Source organism: Chiloscyllium punctatum, chromosome 37 (genome assembly GCF_047496795.1).
Source record: "Chiloscyllium punctatum isolate Juve2018m chromosome 37, sChiPun1.3, whole genome shotgun sequence".
Lineage (NCBI taxonomy): Eukaryota > Metazoa > Chordata > Chondrichthyes > Orectolobiformes > Hemiscylliidae > Chiloscyllium > Chiloscyllium punctatum.
The window spans coordinates 58757294-58781205 of NC_092775.1; the positions used below are offsets into that span (position 1 = coordinate 58757294).

At 44.3% G+C, this 23912-nt stretch overlaps 1 protein-coding gene across 2 annotated transcripts in view; it reads right to left on the reverse strand.

Annotated features, from left to right (window-relative positions):
- nelfcd (negative elongation factor complex member C/D) overlaps positions 1–9204 on the reverse strand; it is a 40053-nt gene extending 30849 nt beyond the window's left edge. For both annotated transcript variants that reach the window (XM_072556892.1, XM_072556891.1), the window contains exons 1-2: positions 9025–9204; positions 7148–7263 (exon numbers count right to left, since the gene is read on the reverse strand). In XM_072556892.1, the coding sequence (XP_072412993.1) occupies positions 7148–7263; positions 9025–9081 (173 nt within the window). In that variant the 5' untranslated portion in view covers positions 9082–9204. The remainder of the gene's footprint in view (positions 1–7147; positions 7264–9024) is intronic.
- Between the last annotated feature and the right edge of the window lie 14708 nt (positions 9205–23912).

A 23912-nucleotide genomic window follows, 5' to 3' on the forward strand; every position in this document is an offset into this window, starting at 1 on the left:
AGAATGAGAAACAGTCAACATCAATTTCTGCAAGGAAAACTGCGCTTGGCAAACTTGGGAAGTGGTTTTGAGGAAGTGACAGAAAGGGATGGTTGTAGTGGGCTATATGGTGGATATGGTGTACTTGGGTCTTCACTAAGGTATCACAAAACAAGGTATTAGAAAATGTTGCGAGTAGAAATTGGGGAGCAGTGTGGATAAAATAAAAGAAGTTAGAAGGAAAGTAAAAGACTAAGTAGTTCCTCAGAGCAGTTGGGAATGGACAGCGAGTGTCCCATGGAATGCTGCTTTGGCACTTCGGCTCACTTCTAGTTATACAAATTAGATTCGATTCGATTCCCAGCAGTGTGGAAACAGGACCTTCTGCCCAACAAGTCCACACCGACCCTCTGAAGATTAGCCCACCCAGTCCCATTTCCCTCTGGTTAATGCACCTAACACAATTTAGCATGGCCAATTCACTTGACCTGCACATCTTTGGACTGTGGCAGGAAACTGGAGCACCTGGAGGAAACCCACACAGACACGGGAAGAATGTGCAAGATATCCCTCATCCTTCTAAACTCCTCCATCAAGTATACACCCAGAGAACTCAAACCTTCCTCAGATGTTAAGCTTTTCATTCTTGGGACTATTCTTGTGAACCTCCTCTGAACACTATCCAGGACCAGTACTTCCTTCCTGAGATTACGGACCCAAAACTACTCACAATACTCCAAATGTGGTCCGACCTGAGCCTTATACAGCCTTAGAAGTACAAGTCGAAAAGTGTGGTGCTGGAAAAGCACAGCCTGTCAGGCAGCATCTGAGGAGCAGGAGAGTCAACGTTATAAGTTCTGGAGCACAGGCCCTCAGTATTGTTGCTAGAATGTTGCCAAGGCCCATAGTCCTTGAAGTACCCAGTGCCCCTCCCCACCCTACCCCACAATCTGGTTTACTCGGTTTGCTTTCAGCAGAACTGTCCATCATGTGGAGTGATTTGAACTGGCTGAAGACTGGGATCTGAGATGCTGGGGGCACCACTGGAGGAAGCCATGAAGTAGAGTGTGGGATATGCCCAGCCAAGAGGTTGCAGATTGTATTGCAGTACAGTTCTGCAGCTACTGATGGTCCAGTCAAGTTACTAGACCTGTTCGAAATCTGGCCCTTTAGCATGGTGATAATGCCACCCAACACTATGGAGTGCAAAGATGGGACTTTGTCTCTACAAGGACTATAGGAGAAAGTGAGGACTGCAGATGCTGGAGATCAGAGCTGAAAATGTGATGCTGGAAAAGCGCAGCAAGTCAAGCAGCATCCAAGGAGCAGGAGAATCGACGTTTCGGGCATGAGCCCTTCTTCAAGAATGAGGAAAGTTTGCCAAGCAGGCTAAGATAAAAGGTAGGGAGGAGGGACTTGGGGGAGGGGTGTTGGAAATGCAATAGGTGGAAGGAGGTTAAGGTGAGGGTGATAAGGTGAGGGTGATAGGCCGCCGTGGGGGTGGGGGCAGAGAGGTCAGGAAGAAGATTGCAGGTTAGGAAGGTGGTGCTGAGTTCGAGGGTTGGGGCTGAGACAAGGTGGGGGGGTGGGTGGAGGGAAATGAGGAAACTGGAGAAATCTGAGTTCATCCCTTGTGGTTGGAGGGTTCCTAGGCGGAAGATGAGGCGCTCTTCCTCCAGCCGTCGTGTTGCTATGGTCTGGCGATGGAGGAGTCCAAGGACTTGCATGTCCTTGGTGGAGTGGGAGGGGGAGTTGAAGTGTTGGGCCACGGGGTGGTTGGGTTGGTTTGTCCGGGTGTCCTAGAGTTGTTCTCTGAAACGTTCCGCAAGTAGGCAGCCTGTCTCCCCAATATAGAGGAGGTCACATTGGGTGCAGTAAGTGATGTGTGTGGAGGTGCAGGTGAATTTGTGGCGGATATGGAAGGATCCCTTGGGGTCTTGGAGGGAAGTAAGGGGGGAGGTGTGGGCGCAAGTTTTGCATTTCTTGCGGTTGCAGGGGAAGGTGCCGGGAGTGAAGGTTGGGTTGGTGGGGGGGTGTGGACCTGACAAGGGAGTCACGGGGGAATGGTCTTTTCGGAACGCTGATAGGGGAGGGAGGGAAATATATCCCTGGTGGTGGGGTCCGTTTGGAGGTGGCAGAAATGACTCGGATGATGCGATGTATATGGAGGTTGGTGGGGTGGTAGGTGAGGACCAGTGGGGTTCTGTCCTGGTGGCGACTGGAGGGGCGGGGCTCAAGGGCAGAGGAGCGAGAAGTGGAGGAGATGCGATGGAGAACATCGTCGATCACGTCTGGGGGGAAATTGCGGTCTTTGAAGAAGGAGGCCATCTGGGTTGTTCGGTGTTGGAATTGGTCCTCCTGGGAGCAGATGCGGTGGAGACGAAAGAATTGGGAATATGGGATGGCGTTTTTACAGGGGGCAACGTGAGAGGAGGTGTAATCTAGGTAGCTGTGGGAGTTGGTCGGTTTATAGTAAATGTCCTTGTTGATTCGGTCGCCCGAGATAGAAATTGAGAGGTCTAGGAAGGGGAGGGAGGAGTCTGAGACGGTTCAGGTAAATTTGAGGTCAGGGTGGAAGGCGTTGGTAATGTGGATGAACTGTTCAACCTCCTCGTGGGACCACGGGGCAGCGCCGATACAGTCATTGATGTAGCGGAGTAAAAGGTGGGGGGGTGGTGCCAGTGTAGCTGCGGAAGATGGACTGTTCTACATATCCTACGAAGAGGCAGGCATAGCTGGGGCCCATGCGGATGCCCATGGCTACTCCTTTGGTTTGGAGGAAGTGGGAGGATTGGAAAGAGAAGTTGTTCAGAGTGAGGACCAGTTCAGTCAGTCGAAGGAGGGTGTCAGTGGAAGGGTACTAGTTGGTACGGCGGGAAAGGAAGAAGCGGAGGACTTTGAGTCCCTCGTGATGGGGGATGGAGGTGTGCAGTGACTGGATGTCCATGGTGAAAATAATGTCTTGGGGACCAGGGAAGCGAAAATCATGGAGGAAGTGGAGGGCGTGGGTGGTGTCCCGAATGTAGGTGGGGAGTTCTTGGACTAAGGGGGACAGGACCGTGACGAGGTATGCAGAGATGAATTTGGTGGGGCAGGAGCAGGCTGAGACAATGGGTCGGCTCGGGCAGTCAGGTTTGTGGATTTTGGGCACAAGGTAGAAACGGGCGGTGCGGGGTTGTGGGACTATGAGGATGGAGGCGGTGGCTGGGAGATTTCCTGAGGTGATGAGGTTATGGATGGTCTTGGAGATGATGGTTTGGTGGTGGGAGGTGGGGTCATGGTGAAGGGGGGAGTAGGAGGAGGTGTCCACAAGCTGGTGTTTAGCCTCAGCGGTGTAAAGGTCGGTGCGCCAAACTACTACCGCGCCTCCCTTGTCTGCCGGTTTGATTGTAAGGTTGGGGTTGGAACGAAGGAAGTGGAGGGCTGCACGTTCCAAGGGTGAGAGGCTGGAGTGGGTGAGAGGGGTGGAGAGGTTGAGGGGGTTAACGTCGCGGTGGCAGTTGGCTATGAAGAGATCGAGGGCAGGTAAGAGGCCAGCACGGGGTGTCCAGGTGGATGGGGTGTGTTGGAGGTGAGAGAAGGGGTCGTCAGAGGGAGGGTGGGAGTCCTGGTTGAAGAAGTAGGCACAGAGGCGAAGGCGGCGGAAGAATTGTTCAATGTCTCGCCGCGTGTTGAACTCGTTAATCCGAGAGCGTAGAGGAATGAAGGTGAGGCCTCTGCCAAGGACTGATCCTTCATCCTCAGAGTGCGGGAGTCCTGGAGGGATGGTGAAAACACGGCAAGGCTGGGAGCTAGGGCCTGGTGGGGGGCTGGAGCTGGGAGTGGGGGCGGGGTTAGACGTGGGGGCAGGAATCGGGGCGGGGACGGAGATCGGGGTGGGGCACCAGAACAGAACCCCACTGGTCCTCACCTACCACCCCACCAACCTCCATATACATCGCATCATCCGAGTCATTTCTGCCACCTCCAAACGGACCCCACCACAGGGATATATTTCCCTCCCTCCCCTATCAACGTTCCGAAAAGACCACTCCCCCGTGACTCCCTCGTCAGGTCCACACCCCCCCACCAACCCAACCTCCACTCCCGGCACCTTCCCCTGCAACCGCAAGAAATGCAAAACTTGCGCCAACACCTCCCCCCTTACTTCCCTCCAAGGCCCCAAGGAATCCTTCCATATCCGCCACAAATTCACCTGCACCTCCACACACATCACTTACTGCACCTAACGTGGCCTCCTCTATATTGGGGAGACAGGCCGCCTACTTGCGGAACGTTTCAGAGAACAACTCTGGGACACCCGGACCAACCAACCCAATCACCCCATGGCTCAACACTTCAACTCCCCCTCCCACTCCACCAAGGACATGCAAGTCCTTGGACTCCTCCATCGCCAGACCATAGCAACACGACGGCTGGAGGAAGAGCGCCTCATCTTCCGCCCAGGAACCCTCCAACCACAAGGGATGAACGCAGATTTCTCCAGTTTCCTCATTTCCCCTCCCCCCCACCTTGTTTCAGCCCCAACCCTCGAACTCAGCACCACCTTCCTAACCTGCAATCTTCTTCCTGACCTCTCCACCCCCACCCCCACTCCCACTCCGGCCTATCACCCTCACCTTAACCTCCTTCCACCTATCGCATTTCCAACACCCCTCCCCCAAGTCCCTCCTCCCTACCTTTTATCATAGCCTGCTTGGCACACTTTCCTCATTCCTGAAGAAGGGCTCATGCCCGAAATGTCAATTCTCCTGCTCCTTGGACGCTGCCTGACCTGCTGTGCTTTTTTAGCAACACATTTTCAGCTCTACAAGGACTGTGTGGAGGTCACTTCTGCTAATACTCATGCGAAGATGCATTTGCAGCAGGTAGACTGGTGAGGATGAGGTAAAGTATGTTCTTTCCTCTCATTAGTTGCCTCACCACCTGCCATGGACCCAGTCTAGAAGCTACATCCTTTAGGACTTCACCAGTTCAGTAATTAGTGGTGCTTTTGAACCACTCTTGGTATTGAAGACTGAAGTTCCCCAACAGAGTACACACCACACCCCGCCACCCTTAAAGCATTCTCCACATCATGTTGAACATTCTGGATTACTGATTCATCAGCCAAGGGAAGGACTGGATGTGATAATCAGGAGGAAATCACCTGGTCTTTGTTGACAAAACCTAGCGCGTTTCATCTCATCAATTAGACACAGTACCCCACCACAACCATCACACAACTTTCCACAGCAACCCAGACCCACTATCATTACAGGAGAAGCACCTCAATTTCCTTTTAGACACTTTACAGCCTTGTGGATTCAACATTCAGTTCAACAATGTCAGAGAATGAAGTTTGTTCTCTTTTTGTGCCCCTCCCCACCCTACCCCACAATCTGGTTTACTCAGTTTGCTTTCAGCAGAACTTTCCAACTGCTACTAAGACCTATCTCTATTCTACACAACTGTTGCTACTCCTTACAACCCTTGTTCTGTGACACCTGTGATTTCCTACCTACTTTACCCTCTAACCTTTCCCTGACCTTCCCTTCTGCTCCACTTGCCCCTCCCCATTTTTCTCTACAATATAAAACCTATCACTGTTCCACCTCTCCAGTTCTTAAAAAGGAGTCATACTGGACTCAAAATACTAACTCTACTTCTCTTTCCACAGATGCTGCAAGACCTTCCGAGTTTCTACACAACAGACATCTTTTCGGTTTACAGCATTGCAGTTTTTTTTGCACAGTAAAAGAGACTTCCTTTGTGGATGGGGGAATACCTAAAGGAGTGAGAATACCTTCAATATTTGTACTTGTGAAAGGAAACATTTTATTTCACCTGACCTGGACTGTGTTCGATCCCAGAGTGGGTATATTCTCCTTGTCGTGACGCAGATAGTTGGCAGCTGATGCATGCTTTATAATCATTCCTAGCTGTGGAAGTTGATCGACTAGGACAAAAGTGAGGACTGCAGACGTTGGAGATCAGGGTCAAAAAGAGTGGTGCTAGAAAAGCACAGCCAGTCAGGCAGCATCCAAGGAGCAGGAGAGTCGATGTTTTGAGCATAAGCTCTTCATCAGGATTGAGGAAGATTTCTGAAGAGCTTATGTTTGAAATGTCAACTCTTCTGCTCCTCGGATGATACCTGACCAGCTGTGCTTTTCCAGCACCACACCTTTTGGTAGAGTTGTTCTAGTTTTAAACTCATTATTGAGATCCCCAATGGCTTGTTACATTGTATTTACAACACAGAAATAGGTCATTCAGTCTAATTGGTCAATGCAACCATTTATGGTCCACATCAGCCTTCTGACAATCTTCTTCCTTTAACTCTATCATCATATCCTACAGTGAATAAAAGTGCTAGTATAATACTGAGGCACAAATGTTCAATACTGCTATGCCAAATTAACTGATCTCACCTATGAACCAACAGATAATTGGCAGTTGTGGGTGGGGGGTGGTGGAATTCCATTACAACATTAAGATTCATAGCATCTCTACAGTGTGGACATGTCATTCAGCCCATCGAGTCCACACCAACCCTCCAAACAGCATCTCACCCAGCTATGCCCCCTTACCCTATCCCTGCAACCTTGCATATCCTATATGCTAATCCGCCTAGCCTAAACACTGCTGGACACAATGGGGAAATTTAGCATAGCCAATCTGCACATCTTTTGACTGTGGGAGGAAACCAGAGTACCCGGATGATACCCACACAGACATGGAGAGATCGTGCAAATTCCACACAGTCACCCAAGGCTGAAATCAAACCTGGGTCTATGGCACTGTGAAGCAGCAGTGCTAACCACTGAGCCATCGTGCCAACCAAATGGTTGAAGGTCCTGGTTATAGATTGGTGTTAAATCCTATAGGACAGGAATGCCTCTGTATATGTCTAAACACTTGTAAAGTGTGTACTGCATACAAACCGCAAGCTAAACACAACAAGGTGCAGATGAAACAAATACAGCTGCAATGAAGGATCTGAACAAAAGACTGTTTCATTTTAACTACTAGAGCTGAAACTTACTCAAAAGAGAGAACAAAAACAATCTGGAAACTTCTGTCCGCACTGAGAGTGAAACAGTATGGAGTGTGGCTGGTCTCGGTTGTGAATGAAACAGTACTGAGTGTGATGGTATCCAACTTGTCCATAGCTACAGGTTTCTCTTACCTTTTCAGTGTGTTGAATATAGGTGGCTCCATTATGTAGTCTCGGCTGGAAAATTTTTGCAGGCACTCCTGCTGCACCTCTGCATCATCTTCACCATCCCCCTCATCCTCATCATGCTGTGTGAGAATATCACATTAATAGTCAGGCCAGGAACACGTTTCCTTTCAAACTCCCCTCTTTCTCTCCCTTTCTCCTTTTCCTTCTTCTGAAGGCGCTGATTTAAACTTCAAACGTGAAGCTTTAAAACGCAAAAGGATGAGTCACCCTCAAGAGCAAGGAATTTTACAGAGGAAGGAGTACAGATAAGATAGAGCAAAATGTTGCATCTATATATTTTTCTATGATGCCTCTAACAGTAAAATACACCAAACTGCTTCGAAAGAATAAGTAAACAAACTCTGACACCAAAGAACAGAAGACGATATTAGAACAAGTGACGAAAATTATAACACAAAGATCTCAAGTTTTAATCATAGAATCCCAAGTGTGGAAGCAGGTTATTCAGCCCATCAAGTCCACATTGACCCCTTCAAAGAGCATCCCACCGAGACAACAACTATCGCTTTAACCCTCTACTTCCCACGGCTAATCCACCTAGCTTGTAATCTGTGGACGCTATGGGCAATTTAGCATGGCCAATCCACCCTAGCCTGCACATCTTTGGACTGTAGGAGGAAACTAGAGCACCCGGTCGAAACCCACGCAGATATGAGGAGAGCATCCAAAGTCCACACAGACAATCACTCAAGGCTGGAATCAAAACTAGGTCCCTGACACTGTGAAGCAGCAGTGAGCCACCCTTAAGCCTAACAGAGAAGCAGAAAGGTTTACGAAAAGATTTCCAGAACCAAGAGGTTTGACAACTGGAAGCAAAATGGGCAGCGACAACGACAAAGATTGGAAGATGCCAGAATTAGAGAAATGTCGTGACCTGACAGCATGATGATAATAGTGATCATGAGCTCATCTAACTCACCATTAATGAGAGCAATTGTCACTTTCAGAGTCAATTGTGGCTTGAACCGGATTGGTTACAAATTAGCAGAAGTACTCAAATTGCCGAGGATAAAATGAGCCAGGGTCTGCAATCCTGACCAATATTTGATACTGCAAACATATGTTGGGATTATAAAAGTAATAGGAGGAACTCCAATGTTCCCATGAATCAAGCGATCAGTTTTGTTACAACTGGCAAGTAGCAAGCTGCTGTGTGTCCATGAAACAATACTGTACCAGAGAGAGTTCAGAAAATGGGGGCAGTGAGCCATACAGCAGGTATAAAGACAGAGGCAACAAAGACTAAAGAACTATAGACTGAAAGGCCACTAGTTTCAAATTAGTAGTACATAGTCTTGCACATCATCCAGAAATACTTTGACTTCAGAGTCTTGCTGTAAATGTTGGCGAAGCTTCCAATGGCCTCACCCCCTGAGAAAACAGAGTGCTTTTTGGGAAGCTGAGAATGGCGGTAAGGCCCCAATTCAAACAGATTCTTGGGACTATGTTCATACAGACATAGGGGTCACCTGATATTTGTAGGGATTCCTCAGAAACAGGTCTGTGTGTGTTTTTGGAATAGGTTATTATATACAGAGGAATACCTAGAAGATGGAGCTGTGGGGAATGAGCAATGAAGATTAAACACGTGCGAGTGGGTTTGGTCCACCCATCCTGCCAGCCTCTCACCAGACCCCGCCTCCAGGTCGGTAAGCCACGCCCATAATTATCCCGCCCACGCTCTCGCGCACTCACTTCCGGTCCGCCCCTCAACTGGAGGCGCCAAACTCCCTAGCCCCGCCCCCTCTAACGGCTCCTCGCCGACATTCGCGGCCTAACTCTACACTGTACGTGGTGCAGGTGCGTGGCCTGATCCTCACCATGGAGCCATCCTGCTCCTCCCAGTCCGCAACACTGCCGAAATACTCCTCGCTCATCCCTTTTGCCCAGAGATCTCCTCACCCGCCGCCCCCAGTTGCCGCACGCTCAGTACACCGTTCTCCCATCGACTGAGGCGCAAACAGATGCGCGGCCGGGCGGCAGGGAACCCCCCCCTCCCCGCCGCCAGCAGCAATGACGACAGACCTCCACCTACAGTGCCACCTACAGCACTGGAGGAGCAACTACAGCCACTGCAATTATGAACCAGAGCTTGTTGTTCCATAATAATTTTACATACGTGGTGATTTTAGCCTAACAAAGGTCTCACTGCCTTTCACAGGTAAGTTATAAAGCATCAAGTCATGAAAAGAAATATTAGGCGTGCTCATCAAAAGCTTGGGTCAAATGCAGTAATATGTTTCAAGGACTGTCATGAAAGAGGAAAGGTGTAGAGACAGAGATATATGTGACCTGGGCAACTGAAGTCATACAGTCCTAGAGGTACACAGCACTGAAACAGACCCTTGGGTTCAACTCGTCCATGCCGACCAGATATCTTAACCTAATCTAGTTCCCATTTGCCAGCACTTGGCCCATTTCCCTCCAAAGGAGAAAGTGAGGACGGCAGATGCTGGAGATCAGAGTCAAAAAGTATGGCGCTGGAAAAGCACAGCAGGTTGAGCAGCAAGAGAGTCAATGTTTCGAGCATAAGAACTTCATCAGGAGATTCCAGCGCCACGCTTTTTGACCCCCATAACCCTCTAAACCCTCCCAATCATATACCCATCCTGATGCCTTTTAAATGTTAAAAATCATACAAGACCGGGTTATTGTCCAACAGGTTTATTTGGAAATGTTAGCTTCCAGAGCGCTGCTCCTTCAGGTATCTGTTGAAGGGCAGCACTCCAAAAGCTAGTACTTCCAAATAAAGCTGTTGGACTATAACCTGGTGTGTGATTTTCAACTTTGTCCCCCCCAGTTCAACACTAGCACGTCAACATCATGATTTTTAAATGTTATAATTGTATTAGCCTCCACCACTTCCTCTGACAGCACTTTCCATACACGCACCACTCTCCGTGAAAAAGTTGTCCCTTTTGTCCCTTTTAAACTTTTCCCCTCTCACCCTAAACCTATGCCCTCTAATTCTGGACTCCCCTACTCCAAGGGAAAGACCTCATCTAGTTATCCTATCCATGCCCCTCACAATTATATAAACCTCTGCAAGGTCACCATTCAGCTTTCAACACCCAGGGAAAACAACCCCAGCCTATCCAGCCTATCCCTATAGCTCAAACCTTCCAACCCTGGCAACATCCTTGTAAATCTTTTCTGAACCCATTCAAGGTTCACAACATCCTTCTGAAAGGAGCCACAGCTACCCAAATGATGGAGCTATTAAAATGGGTGATCCTTGAATGTCAGTAAGTTGACAAGTGGCAAGTAACATTTCGCCAGACAAATACCAGAACTATGACCATCACCAATAAGACCCAGTCTAACTGCCCGTCCCCCTCTTGACATTCAATGGCACAGCCATCACTAAATATCCCACTATCAATATCTTCGGGTTTACTATTGATCAGAAACTCAACTGGACCCGCTACATAAACGCAGTGACTACAACAGCAGATCAAGATACTGAGGGGTGTAATTCACCTCCTGATCCTCAAAGTATCCACAAGGCATGAATTAGGAGCGTGATGGAATACTCCCCACTTGCTTTGATGGGTGCGGCTCCAACAACACTCAAGCTTGACACCATCCAGGACAAAGCAGCCGACTTGATTGGCACTGCATCCACAAACATCCACTCCCTCCACACCAACGCTCAGTAGCAGAGTGTGTATTATCTACAGAAATTCACTGCAGAAATTCACCAAAGATCCTCAGACAACACCTTCCAAATGCATAACCACTTCCATCTAGAAGGAGGGCAGCTGATACATAGGAATACCACCACCTGGAAGTTCCCCACCAAGGCACTCACCATCCTGACTTGGAATTATAATGCTGTTCCGTCACCGTCACTGGGTCAAAATCTGAAATGGCCTTTCGAAGGGCATTATAAATAGCAGGTGGACTGCAGCAGATCAAGAAGGCAGCTCACCACCATATTCTCAAGGGCAACTCAAGACGAGCAATAAATACTTGCCAGCCAGCAATTCCCACTTTCTATGAATGAATTTAAAAGAGTTGCACTATCACCTCTGAGTGGCAAGATTCTGGATTCAAGTACCATTCCATTGTAATGGATGAAGAAATGTTATACTGTTGGGATTGCAGTCTATTAGCTGAGATTTTAATATGAGATCCCAATCTAGATTCTTGGAAGAATATAGTTTGTAGAACAGACGAATTAGTTATCCCCGGCTTTCTGGCCATTCTTTATCCCTGGAACAACATCATCTCAAAAAAATTGTCTTGTCACTCCCACATTTGAGCTTGCCATATGAAATGGCTGCATGTTCCTACATTATGACAATAATTATATTTCAAGAGTAATTATTTGTCTACAAAGCACTTTAGTCGTCCCGTTGTTGTGAAACCGTAGAATGGTTATGCTAAAGAGGAGATTATTATGCCCACTATGTCAGTGCAGTTTCTCTGAAGAAGCAATTCACATAGTGCCACTCAACACTTATCTTCATCTGCCTTTTTCCCATTGCCTGGCAAATGTTTCCTTTTCTGATAATGCTCCAATTCCCTTTTGAGAATCTCAAATTGATCCAATTCCCTTTTGAGAATCTCAAATTGATCCTGCCACCACAACACTCTCAGTCAGTCTTTTGCAGATCCTAAATATTTGATGCATGATTTTTTTCTCTCATGCAGTATTGCTTCTATTGCCAGTTACTTAAATCAGTGGCTTCTGGTTCTTATGTTTCCACCAATGTTTTTCCCTATTTCCCATGTTCAGACTTATTATTAATGAATTAATTTTTTAACTACTGTTTAACCTGAACCCGACAGTGTATTGTTCAATGTTCAATATGAAACCAAATTATATCAAAATTGTGAAAATGCAGTCAATTGCATTTGACCTCTGAAATTCAGCTTTTTTTAGGTTTGGCTGTAATGAGGTCAAATTCAAGTATTCTTGGCAGAACCCAAAGTGAGTGAGGAGGTTATAATTCTTACTTTATAGTACTATCAAAGACACCTTCCATCAACTCGCCAATGATCAAGATTGGACTAATAAGACTGGATTTATCTTGCCTCTTGAGAAAAGGACATACATAGGTGGATGCCAGTACTGTAGCTGTACTGGAACAGTTTGGCTATGAGTGTAACTATTTCTCTCTTTGGTACTAATTCTAAGATGTTGTCACGGCCCATAACCTTTTCTGTATCCAGTGTCTCCAAAGTTTCTTGATACCCCTTTGAATGAATTGAATTGGCTAAAGAATAGCATCTGTGACGCTGTGGTCTCAGAAGGAGGCAGAGGTGGATCATCCATTTGGTACTTATTATTTAAGGTGTTTGTAAATACTTCAGCCTTGCCTTTGCACTTGTATGTTCAACTCCATCACTATAGAGGATCAGACTATAAATAGGAGTCTTCTCTTCCTGTATTTCTTTGATTCTTCGATCTGATCCCTCCATTGTGGGATTGCTTCACTAAGTCTATCACATGTGTTGCTTTCATAACCTTTATGTTTTAAAAGCTGCATCTATAAAATATTTTAATATTTTATTTATAATGCTTGATAATTTATTTTCAAAGTTCCTCATTACTTTCGTACATTTTTAAATTTCTCTCCTAATCTCTCTAAATTCTCTCTTATAGAAAATAAGAGTTAAATAGACCAATCAGCCTGCTCTGTCATTCAACATCATCATGGCGGTTCATCCAACTCAGTACCTCGTTCCCAATTTCACCCATATCCTTTCATTCCTTTAGCCCTCGAAGAATATGCTCCAATCCTTCCAGTTATATTCTAATTATACATTGTTGTTGTAGTTTAGTACAACTGAGTGGCTTTCTAAACCATTTCAGAAGACAATAAAAAGTCAAGCGCATTATTGTATGTTTGGAGTAACACATTAGCTACACCTGAGGAGAATAGACAGGGATTTGCTTCTTTGGAAGGTCAGCATTGATGCAATGGGTCCTCCTTCTGTGCAGTAACCATTCTCTGATTCCATGACAGTTAAATTCAGCAAATTTCCTCCACTGAACGAGGGCAATCCAGTGGTTTCATCATCACTATTACTGAAACATTTTTTTTTCTTCCCAGTTTATTTAATGAATTAGCAATCTCAAGGTGCTCTGGTGTGAATTGAACTCCTATCTCAAGATTACTAATTCAGGCCTTTTGGTTACTGGTCCAGTTATCATAGCCAATATGCTCCTGTGTCTTGAGACTGCTCAGGCTTGAACAACATATTGGGGAACTTCAAACCAGTGTCTACTGGAAAATCACACATACAGACTAAATACTGTACTACAGAAGCAATCATCCCAACACCCACATACGGAGCTGCATTAGAACATTATCTCAATGAGCCACCACACACTGCAGCATAGAGGAAGTACGAAGAGCAGAGGAAAATCACCTATACAGTGCATTCAAACATAACAGGTACCCAATGAACACATCCACCGATTTCTCAGCAAAAAACCCAAACAAGCAGACAAAACACATTCAGAAAACCCTAGCCACTCTCCCCTATATCAAAGACATCTCAGAAATGACTGCCAGACTATTCAGACCTCTTGGCATCATGGTTCCCTACAAACCCACCAGCACACTAAAACAGCAGCTAATGAACTTGAAGGACCCTATACAGACAACAAGCAAAACTAATGTCATTTACAAAATACCTTGCAAGATCTGTAACAAATACTACATTGGACAAACAAGCAGAAAACGAGCCACCAGGATACATGAACATTAACTAGCTACAAAAAGACATGACCCACTCTCAATAGTATCTTTACATACAGACAAGGAAGGACACCACTTTGACTGGGACAACACATCCATCCTAGGACAAGCCAAACAGACACGCACGAGAATTCCTAGAAGCATGGCATTCCAACTGGAACTCTATCAACAAACACATTGACTTGAATCCTATTTACCACCCCCTGAGAAACAGAACAGAAAATGACATCACCACAGGAAATGACATCAACAACACAAGTAAATGTAAACACATAAATGATAAGTGGGCCACACCACTAGTGCTTCATCCAGAGGCTCACTGTTGATGTTACTTAGTATGGTGACAAAACAACTGAAACCAAACCTTCCAGCTGAGCAAGAAAACCTACATCCTTGAACAACATATATTAAATGATGTCACTGCAATTGCCCTGACAAGCCCTGCCAGATAACACAAGGTCAACCAGTTCAAATATTTTATATGTCTTATTTAACACAAGAATTGATAATATATTCAGGAACTGATCCCCACAGCAATTAAGTTTTTCTATGAGTAATGCTGTCCTTTGTTCATTTCAGCAACCACATCGTTATCAGAGTTCTCTGCATGCAGCAGTGTGTGTGGGCCCATGGTCAAATCACATGTCACCTCTGACCTTAGAGTTTCCTTTCACTTACATATATATGGTTGAGGTGGACAGAAAAGATTTGCTGGTGTCATCTAGAGAGCAGTAGAGAGTTCTCCCATGCAGAGTTTTCCATAGAGAGCTCACTTAATACCCTGATTAAGTTTCCTAGAAGCTGTCAATAAATGACACGTTTGTTGCATCTTGCTGTGTACAAAATGACCATCAATGCACCTCAAAGTAGTTTGTTATGTGTGGAATAGTTTGAAATGTTACGAGGAAATAGACCAAGACAATTTATAAATGCAATATTTTCTTTCTCAAGCTAAGAAACAGTATAAATGCTGAACAGTTAAGGGAGCCACGTAATACTGAGATTGACCACAAACTTAGGTTGCTTAGCTGTCAAGTCAGCATCACAAACAGCTGCAGTATGACTAACACCTCACTTGAATATGTAACCCACACGCTAACAGCCAGCACATCCAACATCAGCCCACTATGTTCTGAGAATGATAGCATTTGAATGTAGTTGCTATCTCCTCGCATTCAGTGGATCACACCCGTCCCACAACAGAATGTTGCCAACTCATAAGACATAGAAACTGAACTAGACTATTCAGCCAATTGAGTCTCCTCCAATATTCAACGAGAACATAGCTGATTTGATAATCCACTTTTCTATCCATAATTCTTGAATACTTTACTGATTAAAAATCTGTCTATCTAAACCTTGACCGACCCAGCCTCGGCAGCCCTCTGTGGTAAAGAATTCCAGTGATTCATTTCCCACTGAGAGAAGAAATTCCTCCTCATCTCTGTCTTAAATGGATGACCTCTCATTATGAGATGATAATTAAAGAAATTATGCACTATTGTCCTCGACTCTCTCACAAGGAGACAATCCTCTCCAAATCTACTTTGTCAAGTCCCCTAAGAATCTTGAAAGCTTGAATGAGGTAATTGCTCATTCTTCTAAACTCCAATGATTTTAGGTCCAACCTACTCAACTTCTTCTCATAAGGTAGCCCCTCAATACTCAAGCTCAATTTACTGAAACATCTCTGGGCTATCTCCAATATCGTTATGTCTTTCCTGAGATAAGGACCCAAAACTGTTTGTAGGCTTCTACCCGTGGTCTGACCAGTGCATTGTATATTTTTAGTAAGACCTCCCTAATTTTAAACTTGATACCCTTTGAAATAAAGGGCAATATTCAATCTGCATTCCCTATTACCTGCTGAATTTGTATGCTGGCTTTTGTAATTTATGGCCAACTCTTTCTGTGCAGTAGCTTTCTGTAGCCCTCCATCTGCTAAGATTTGTTTCTACTTGCTTAGCCTGTATACATCCTTTTGGAGAAACTTTGTGTCATCCTCACCACTTGCATTTCCAACTATTTTGTGTCATCACAAACTTGACCATAGTATATTCACTTTCCTCATCCAAGTCTATAATATATATTGCAATAATTGTGGCCCCAGCATTAATCCCTGGGACACACTACTAGATAAAGGTTGCCATTCTGAAAATGTCCCAATTCACTGCCTTATTAGTTAGCCTGTCCTTAATCCATTACAATGCACTACCTCAACTCTATGAGTTTTTATTAAGTGGCCTAGTGTGTGGTACTTTATTAAAATTCTTTTGAAAATCCAAATATATTACATGCAATGTTTTCCCTTTATGTATCCTGTTTGTTAAGCTTCAAACAATTCTAATAAACTTGGTAGGTAGGATTTCCCCTTCATGAAGTCATGTTCAGCTATTACATCCTTTATAATGATCTAACATTTCTCCAAAATTGATATTTAGTTAACAGGTACTATTTACCTGTGTTTTTGTTTACTTCCTTTTTAAAATAAAGCTGTTTTACATTGACAGTTTTCCAATTGTCTGCAATTTTTCCAGAATCTAAGGATAATTGGAAGATTACTACGAGTACACAATCCTTTATCTGAAATTCCGAAATCTAAAAAGCTCAGAAACTAAAGTTTTTCTCGTGCAGTTTTTTTCTGCATAACAAGGTTGTTTGGTGTGCAAACAGGTGACCCAACTCCACACCCACTCGACCAATGTCACTCAGGTGTGACGCGGCGGCATGGCCCTGCACTGGCAGGTGTCAAATGTGTCTCAGCGCTCGTACTAGTCACACGTGCGTCTCCTCTCCAGTATTTTTTTTATTTCACTGTCAAAATATCATTCATTCCAAAATCTGAAAAATTCCAAATTCCAAAAAACAATGGGCCCCGAGGATTTCGGATCAAGGATTGTGTACCTGTACCAGTGCATTCACGATCTCTGTGGCTACTTTCACTGATATCCCAGAATACATCCCATCGGGTCCAGGGGACTTATTTGTCTTTAACCCCATTTGTTTACCTATCACTTTTTCCCTAGTGATAGTTATTTATTTTCTCTCCATTTGCCCCTTGATTATTTAATATTTTTGGAATGCCATTAGTGTCCTTGACTGTAAAGACTGATGCAAAGTATTTATTCAACTGCTTTGATATTTCCTGATTCCCCACTACTATTTACACAGCTTTGTTTATTTAGGGGTCTATGCTCACTTTGGCCTCTCTCTTCCTTTTTATATGTTTAAAGAAGCTCTCGCTGTCCCTCTTAATATTATTCGCTCTTTATTTGTTTTTGGTCATATTTTGTTATCTCTAACACTTTCTTAATCTACTGGTTTACCACTAATCATTGCCACATTGTACTTTTTTTCATTTATTTGAGACTGTCCCTAATTTCACTGGTTAACCATGGATGGATTATCCCCTTCCTTGAATCTTTCTCATTATGTTGTTTATTTGTTGTGAACCATGAACTATTTTTCGAAATATCTACCATTGCTCCTGCCATCACTATTGTACCCGATATGATTTATACATTAAATACTCGAGGTTCTCTACTCTTTAGACTTTACTACCGTGATATTTTATATCTATAAAAATAAATCATCAGTGTCAACCTTATACTTAACTAGCTTTTTGTTTAAGAAAAGAGAGAAGCAAAAGTCATGGAGACCCAACAAACTGAAAACTTTACCTTTACTTTAAAGACTAGAAATACCTGTATTTACTAGCCCAAGTCACCAATCAGTTTCTTTCTGTGCATTCGTGTCACACTGTGATTCCTAATGTCACTCTGCCACTGGTCTCACTCTGAGCCAGCCTCTCAGTCCATGTCTTTTATCACCTCATACTCACCTCTCTCGGAGAATTTCCCATTGTGAACTTTTAGGACAACATAAGTCCCTGCACTGAATCATCACAGCTGATGCTCTCTGGACCCTCTAGAGCTGGATACTCTAGCACTTTTGCAGTTTAATGCATGGAGCACATGGGAAGTGAGAATGAAGATGGTGTTAGGATTTGTGATCCCAGCAACCAATAGAGGACTGCAAGCTTCCAATAAATTATTGACTTTTCTTTTTCCTTTATGATGCTTTGAAGTCCTTTGAGATTGAACCAACGTATAAGCATGTTGGATGCATGGTTCTAGGTGACCACTCAGGCAATATATACTCTTATATTGCGTTGTACATAGTCAACCATTTTATTGAATGTGCTGGCTGAATTATGACTCAGTGGTTTAGCTGTTTTGTAGTGAGTGTCCTTAAATGAAGTATTTTTGACAGCCTTAATGAGCCAGCGTCTTTTGTTTTAGCTTTCTGCATTTGGCTGGACTGAAATTCATAGATTCATAGAATCATGGAGTTATACAACACAGAAACAGACCCTTCAGCCGAACCAGTCCATGCTGAACCTAATCCCAAACTAACCCAGTCCACCTGCCTACTCCTAGCCCATATCCCTCCAAACCTTTCCTATTCATGAACTTATCCAAGTGTCTTTAAAATGCTGTAACTGTGCCCCCATCCACCACTTCCTCAGGAAGTTTATTCCACTTGCAAACCACCCTCTGTGTAAAAGATTTGCTCCTCATGTCTTTTTAAAATCTCTCTCCCCTCACCTTAAAAATGTGTCCCCAGTCTTGAAATCCCTTATCCGAGGGAAAAGATACCCATCATTAACCCTATCTATACCCCTCATGATTTTATGAACCTCTATAAGGTCACCTGTCAACCTCCGATGCTCCAGTGCAAAAGGTCTCAGCCTATCTAACCTTTCTTTATAACCTTCCATATCTGACAACATTCTGGTAAATCTCTTCTGCACGGTGTAATAATATCCAGCTTAATAATATGGCTGAGGTCAATCTGGATTGGGAGTTCAAATGCAGTACTTTCTGTTTCAGAGACTTACTCTGTAAACTTGTATCTCATGTACAATTCATTAAATTCAGTGTAATAATACTTTAGGAGGTGCTAAATATTTTCACATATGGGAAACACATGTGCACTCTGCAAGCTGGTGATGAACATAAGAATGGATAATTGGTCTGGAGACCAGGAACGTATCCTTGTGAGAGGAAGAGATGTGTACCAAATGTACCAACTGTGGAGCATATTGCTCATTGCCTGTAACTGGCCCAAGACCATCCAAAATGGCGGAGGAGTGTCCGGGAAGGCGTTGAGCACCTTTAGACTTACCATTGGGTACAAAGGGAAGCCAGGCGAAAATAGCACAAGGAACCAGCTATGACAAAAAATGTCCCACCCACCCCTTCCCACGACCACCTTTTGCCCTAAGTGTGGCAGTGTGCAGAAGCCGCATTGAAGTGTACAGCCACCTACGGACTCACTGTGAGAGTGGAAGAGAGTCATCCTCATCTGTGAGGTACAGCCAACGATGATGACTATCTAGGGTTATCTTACAGCAAAGGTTCCTGAAACCTTTGTGCTGACAGAAATCATTTATATGCATTCAAGGAAAGATGGGTTACAGGGTATATTACGTTGTTTCTTATGTACTTGCAGCATCAAATTCAATACTAATTTACTTCAGCTTGGCGAAAAACTTATTTGGCAAAGGAAGATGGCTTTGTCCAAATCAACCCATAAATGAAAGAAAATAAGAGCTCACGTTTACCCTGCACTTCTCACAATCTCAGTATGTTCCAAACACATCTTAGACAACAAGGTACATTTAAAACATTGTCACGACTGTAACGCAAATGCAGCAGCCCATTTAGAGCAATAGAGTCATAGAGATGTGCAGCATGGAAACAGACCCTTCGGTCCAACCCATCCATACCGACCAGATATCCTAAACCAATCAAGTCCCATCTACCAGACCTGGCGCCTATCCTCCAAACCTTCCCTACTCATATACCCAACCAAAGCCTCTTAAATGTTGCAATTATACCAGCCTCCACCACTTCCTCTGGCAGCTCATTCCATACATGTACCACTCTCTGCGTGAAAAAGTTGCCCCTTAGGTCTCTTTTATACCTTTCCCCTCTCACCCTAAACCTATGCCCTCTAGTTCTGGACTCCCCGACCCTAGGGAAAATACTTTGTCTATTTATCCTATCCATGCCCCTCATAATTTTGTAAACCTCTATAAGGTCACTCCTCAGCCTCTGATGCTCAAGGGAAAACTGCCCTAGCCTGTTCAGCCTCTCCCTATAGCTCAAATCCTCCAACCCTGGCAATATCCTTGTAAATCTTTTCTGAATCCTTTCAAGTTTCACAACATCTTTCCGATAGGAAGGAGACCAGAATTACACGCAATATTCCAACAGTGGCCTAACCAATGTCCTGTACAGCCGCAACATGACCTCCCAACTCCTGTACTCAATACTCTGACCAATAAAGGAAAGCATACCAAACGCCTTCTTCACTTCCTATTTACCTGTGACTCCACTTTCAAGGAGCTATGAACCTGCACTCCAAGGTCTCTTTGTTCAGCAACACTCTCTAGGACCTTACCATTAAGTGTATAAGTCCTGCTCTTACTTGCTTTCCCAAAATGCAGCACCTCACATTTATCTGAATTAAACTCCATCTGCCACTTCTCAGCCCATTGGCCCATCTGGTCCAGATCCTATTGTAATCTGAGGTAACCCTCTTCGCTGTCCACTACACCTCCAATTTTGGTGTCATCTGCAAACTTACTAACTGTATCTCTTATGCTCACATCCAAATCATTTATGTAAGTGACAAAAAGAGAGGACCCAGCACTGATCCTTTTGGCACTCCACTGGTCACAGGCCTCCAGTTTGGAAAAACAACCCTCCACCACCATCCTCTGTCTTCTACCTTTGAGCCAGTTCTGTATCCAAATGGCTAGTTCTCCCTGTATTCCATGAGATCTAACCTTGCTGATCAGTCTCCCATGGGGAACCTTGTCGAACGCTTTACTGAAGATTGTGTACAGAGAGATCACAGAAGGACAACTCAGATTAATGACCAAAAAATCTGTGATAGTAATGTTGTTTCAGAGTTAGTATTGGTCAGGAGGATGGAGAGAATCTCTCTGCTTTACTCCCATCAGTGTCATTGGAACCTTTTACATCCACTAGAGAGGGCAAACAGGATATTGGTTTAAAGACTCACCTGAAAGTTAAGCCTCTATCTCTTTTGCACAGAAGAATAGAGGTTTATAAAATCATTGGATGAATAGTCAAGGTCTTTTTCCAAGGTACGGTGTCCAAAATGAGAGAACATAGGTTTAAGGTGAGGGGAAAGATTTTAAAAGGACCTGAGGGGTACATATATGGGATGAGCTACCAGACAAGGCTGGTACAAGTGCAAGATTTGAATGGCGTATGAATGGGTTTATGAATAGGAAGGGTTTAGAGAGATACGGGCCACATCTTGGCAAATGGGACTAGATCAGATTAGGATGTCTGGTCAGCATGGGCAAATTGGACTGAAGGGTCTGTTCCCATGCTATATAGGATCATGGATTCATAGAGATGTACAGCACAGAAAAAGACCCTTCGGTGCAACTCGACCATGCAGACTAGCTATCCCACCACATCTAGGTAAAAACAATGACTGCAGATGCTGGAAACCAGATTCTGGATTAGTGGTGCTGCCCCATTTAGTCCCACCTGCCAGCACCCGGATCATATCCCTCCAAACCCTTCCTATTCATATACCCATCCAGGTGCCTTTTAAATGTTGCAATTGTACTAGTCTCCACCACTTCCTCTGGCAGCTCTTTCCATACACGTACTTCCCTCTGCGTGAAACAGTTACCCTTTAGGTCTCTTTTATATCTTTCCCCTCTCACCCTAAACCTATGCCCTCTAGTTCTGGACTCCGCAACCCCAGGGAAAAGACTTTGTCTATTTATCCTATCCATGCCCCTCATGATTTTGTAAACCTCTATAAGGTCACCCCTCAGCCTCTGACACTCCAGGGAAAACAGCCCTAGTCTGTTCAACCTCTCTATATAGCTCAACTCCTCCAATCCTGCCAACATACTTGTAAATCTTTTCTGAACCCTTTCAAGTTTCACAACATCTTTCCGATAGGAAGGAGACCAGAATTGCACGCAATATTCCAACAGTGGCCCAACCAATGTCCTGTGCAGCCTCAACATGACCTCCCAACTCCTGTACTAAATACTCTGACCAATAAAGGAAAGCATACCAAATGCCATCTTCATTATCTTATCTACCTGTGACTCCACTTTCAAAGAGCTATGAACCTGCACTCCAAGGTCTCTTTGTTTAGCAACACTCCCGAGGACCTTACCATTAAGTGTATAAGTCCTGCTAAGATTTCCTTTCCCAAAATGCAGCACCTCACATTTATCTGAATTAAACTCCATCTGCCACTTCTCAGTCCATTGGCCCATCTGAACAAGATCCCGTTGTAATCTGAGGTAACCCTCTTCGCTGTCCACTACATCACCAAATTTGGTGTCATCTGCAAATTTACTAACTATACCTCTTATGCACACATCCAAGTCATTTATATAAATGCCAAAAAGAAGTGGACCCAGCACCGATCCTTGTGGCACTCCACTGGTCACAGGCCTCCAGTCTGAAAAACAACCCGCCACCGCCACCCTGTGTCTTCTACCTTTGAGCCAGTTCTGTATCCAAATGGCTAGTTCTCCCTGTATTCCGTGATATCTAACCTTGCGAACCAGTCTCCTATGGGGAACCTTATCGAACTCCTTGTTGTCCATATAGAAGTCCATATAGATCACATCTACTGCTCTGCCCTCATCAATCCTCTTTGTTACTTCTTCAAAAAACTCAATCAAGTTTGTGAGACATGATTTCCCACGTACAAAGCCATGTTGACTATCTTAATCAGTCCTTGCCTTTCCAAATGCATGTACATCCTGTCCCTCAGGATTCCCTCCAACAACTTCCCAACACTGACATCAGGCTCAGTGGTCTATAGTTCCCTGGCTTGTCCTTACCACCTTTTGTATGTAGTGGCACCACGTTCACCAAACTCCAGTCTTCCGGCACCTCACCTGTGACTATCAATGACAGAAATATTTCAGTAAGAGACCCAGCAATCACTTCCCAAGCCTCCTGCTGAGTTCTAGGGTACCCCTGATCAGGTCATGGGGATTTATCCACTTTTATATGTTTCAAGACTTCCAGCACTCCCTCCTCTGTAATATGGACATATTTCAAGATGTCACCATCTATTTCCCCACTTTCTATATGATACGTGTCCTCAAGGCCCTGGTGACAGACCTGAGTCTGATTACAATGTGACCAAAGCTAAGCAAAGCTTAAGAGTCAACTGTGGGGATACATTTTCCTGTTTCTGTATGAATGGGAAAAGCTCACAAACCAATTTCACTTACTTTCTGTGACTCAGAGTTGAAGGCAATACCTTGTTATCAGGGACATCGTTGCCATCGAGACATGTTATAACTTTGGTGCATCTTCATTCTTATGTTAAATTTATTCTTGGCTTCTATCTCAGGCTACTATTAGTGTGAGCCTTAATTTCTCATGTCCCAAGGAGTTTCATTTCTGCTACTAATTCGATCAATTAGTGTACTCAAGGATCAAACAAAAACCCTTCTCAGCTGGATTTAGTCACATGCCTCCATGTGATGTTCTACGTCTTCAGATGATACCAGAATAACACTGCGTTAGATTTAAAGTATTATATGTGTTAAATAACAAATGTATTAGGAAATAATAGCATACACAGATCATTTCATTAAACTTTGTATGAAGTTGAAAATAATAAATGGTTTGCAGTGTCTGCATTAATCTTCCTGCCCTTTGCATACTTCCAGTTCATAGAAGACACATTTACAATCTTTAAATCACCAGCTTCATCAAAGAATTTCTTTACACAACTTAATGAGATCCATTTTGTACTGAAATTTACCAGTGAAATGCAGCAATCAAACAGGCTCCCTTTCCTCGACGTTATAGTTAAGGTACCTACCAATAGGTTTACAACTACTGAAGAAGGGTCGCCAGGGTAGAGCCCTAGCCATTTGCTTACTATGTAAGTTCAAT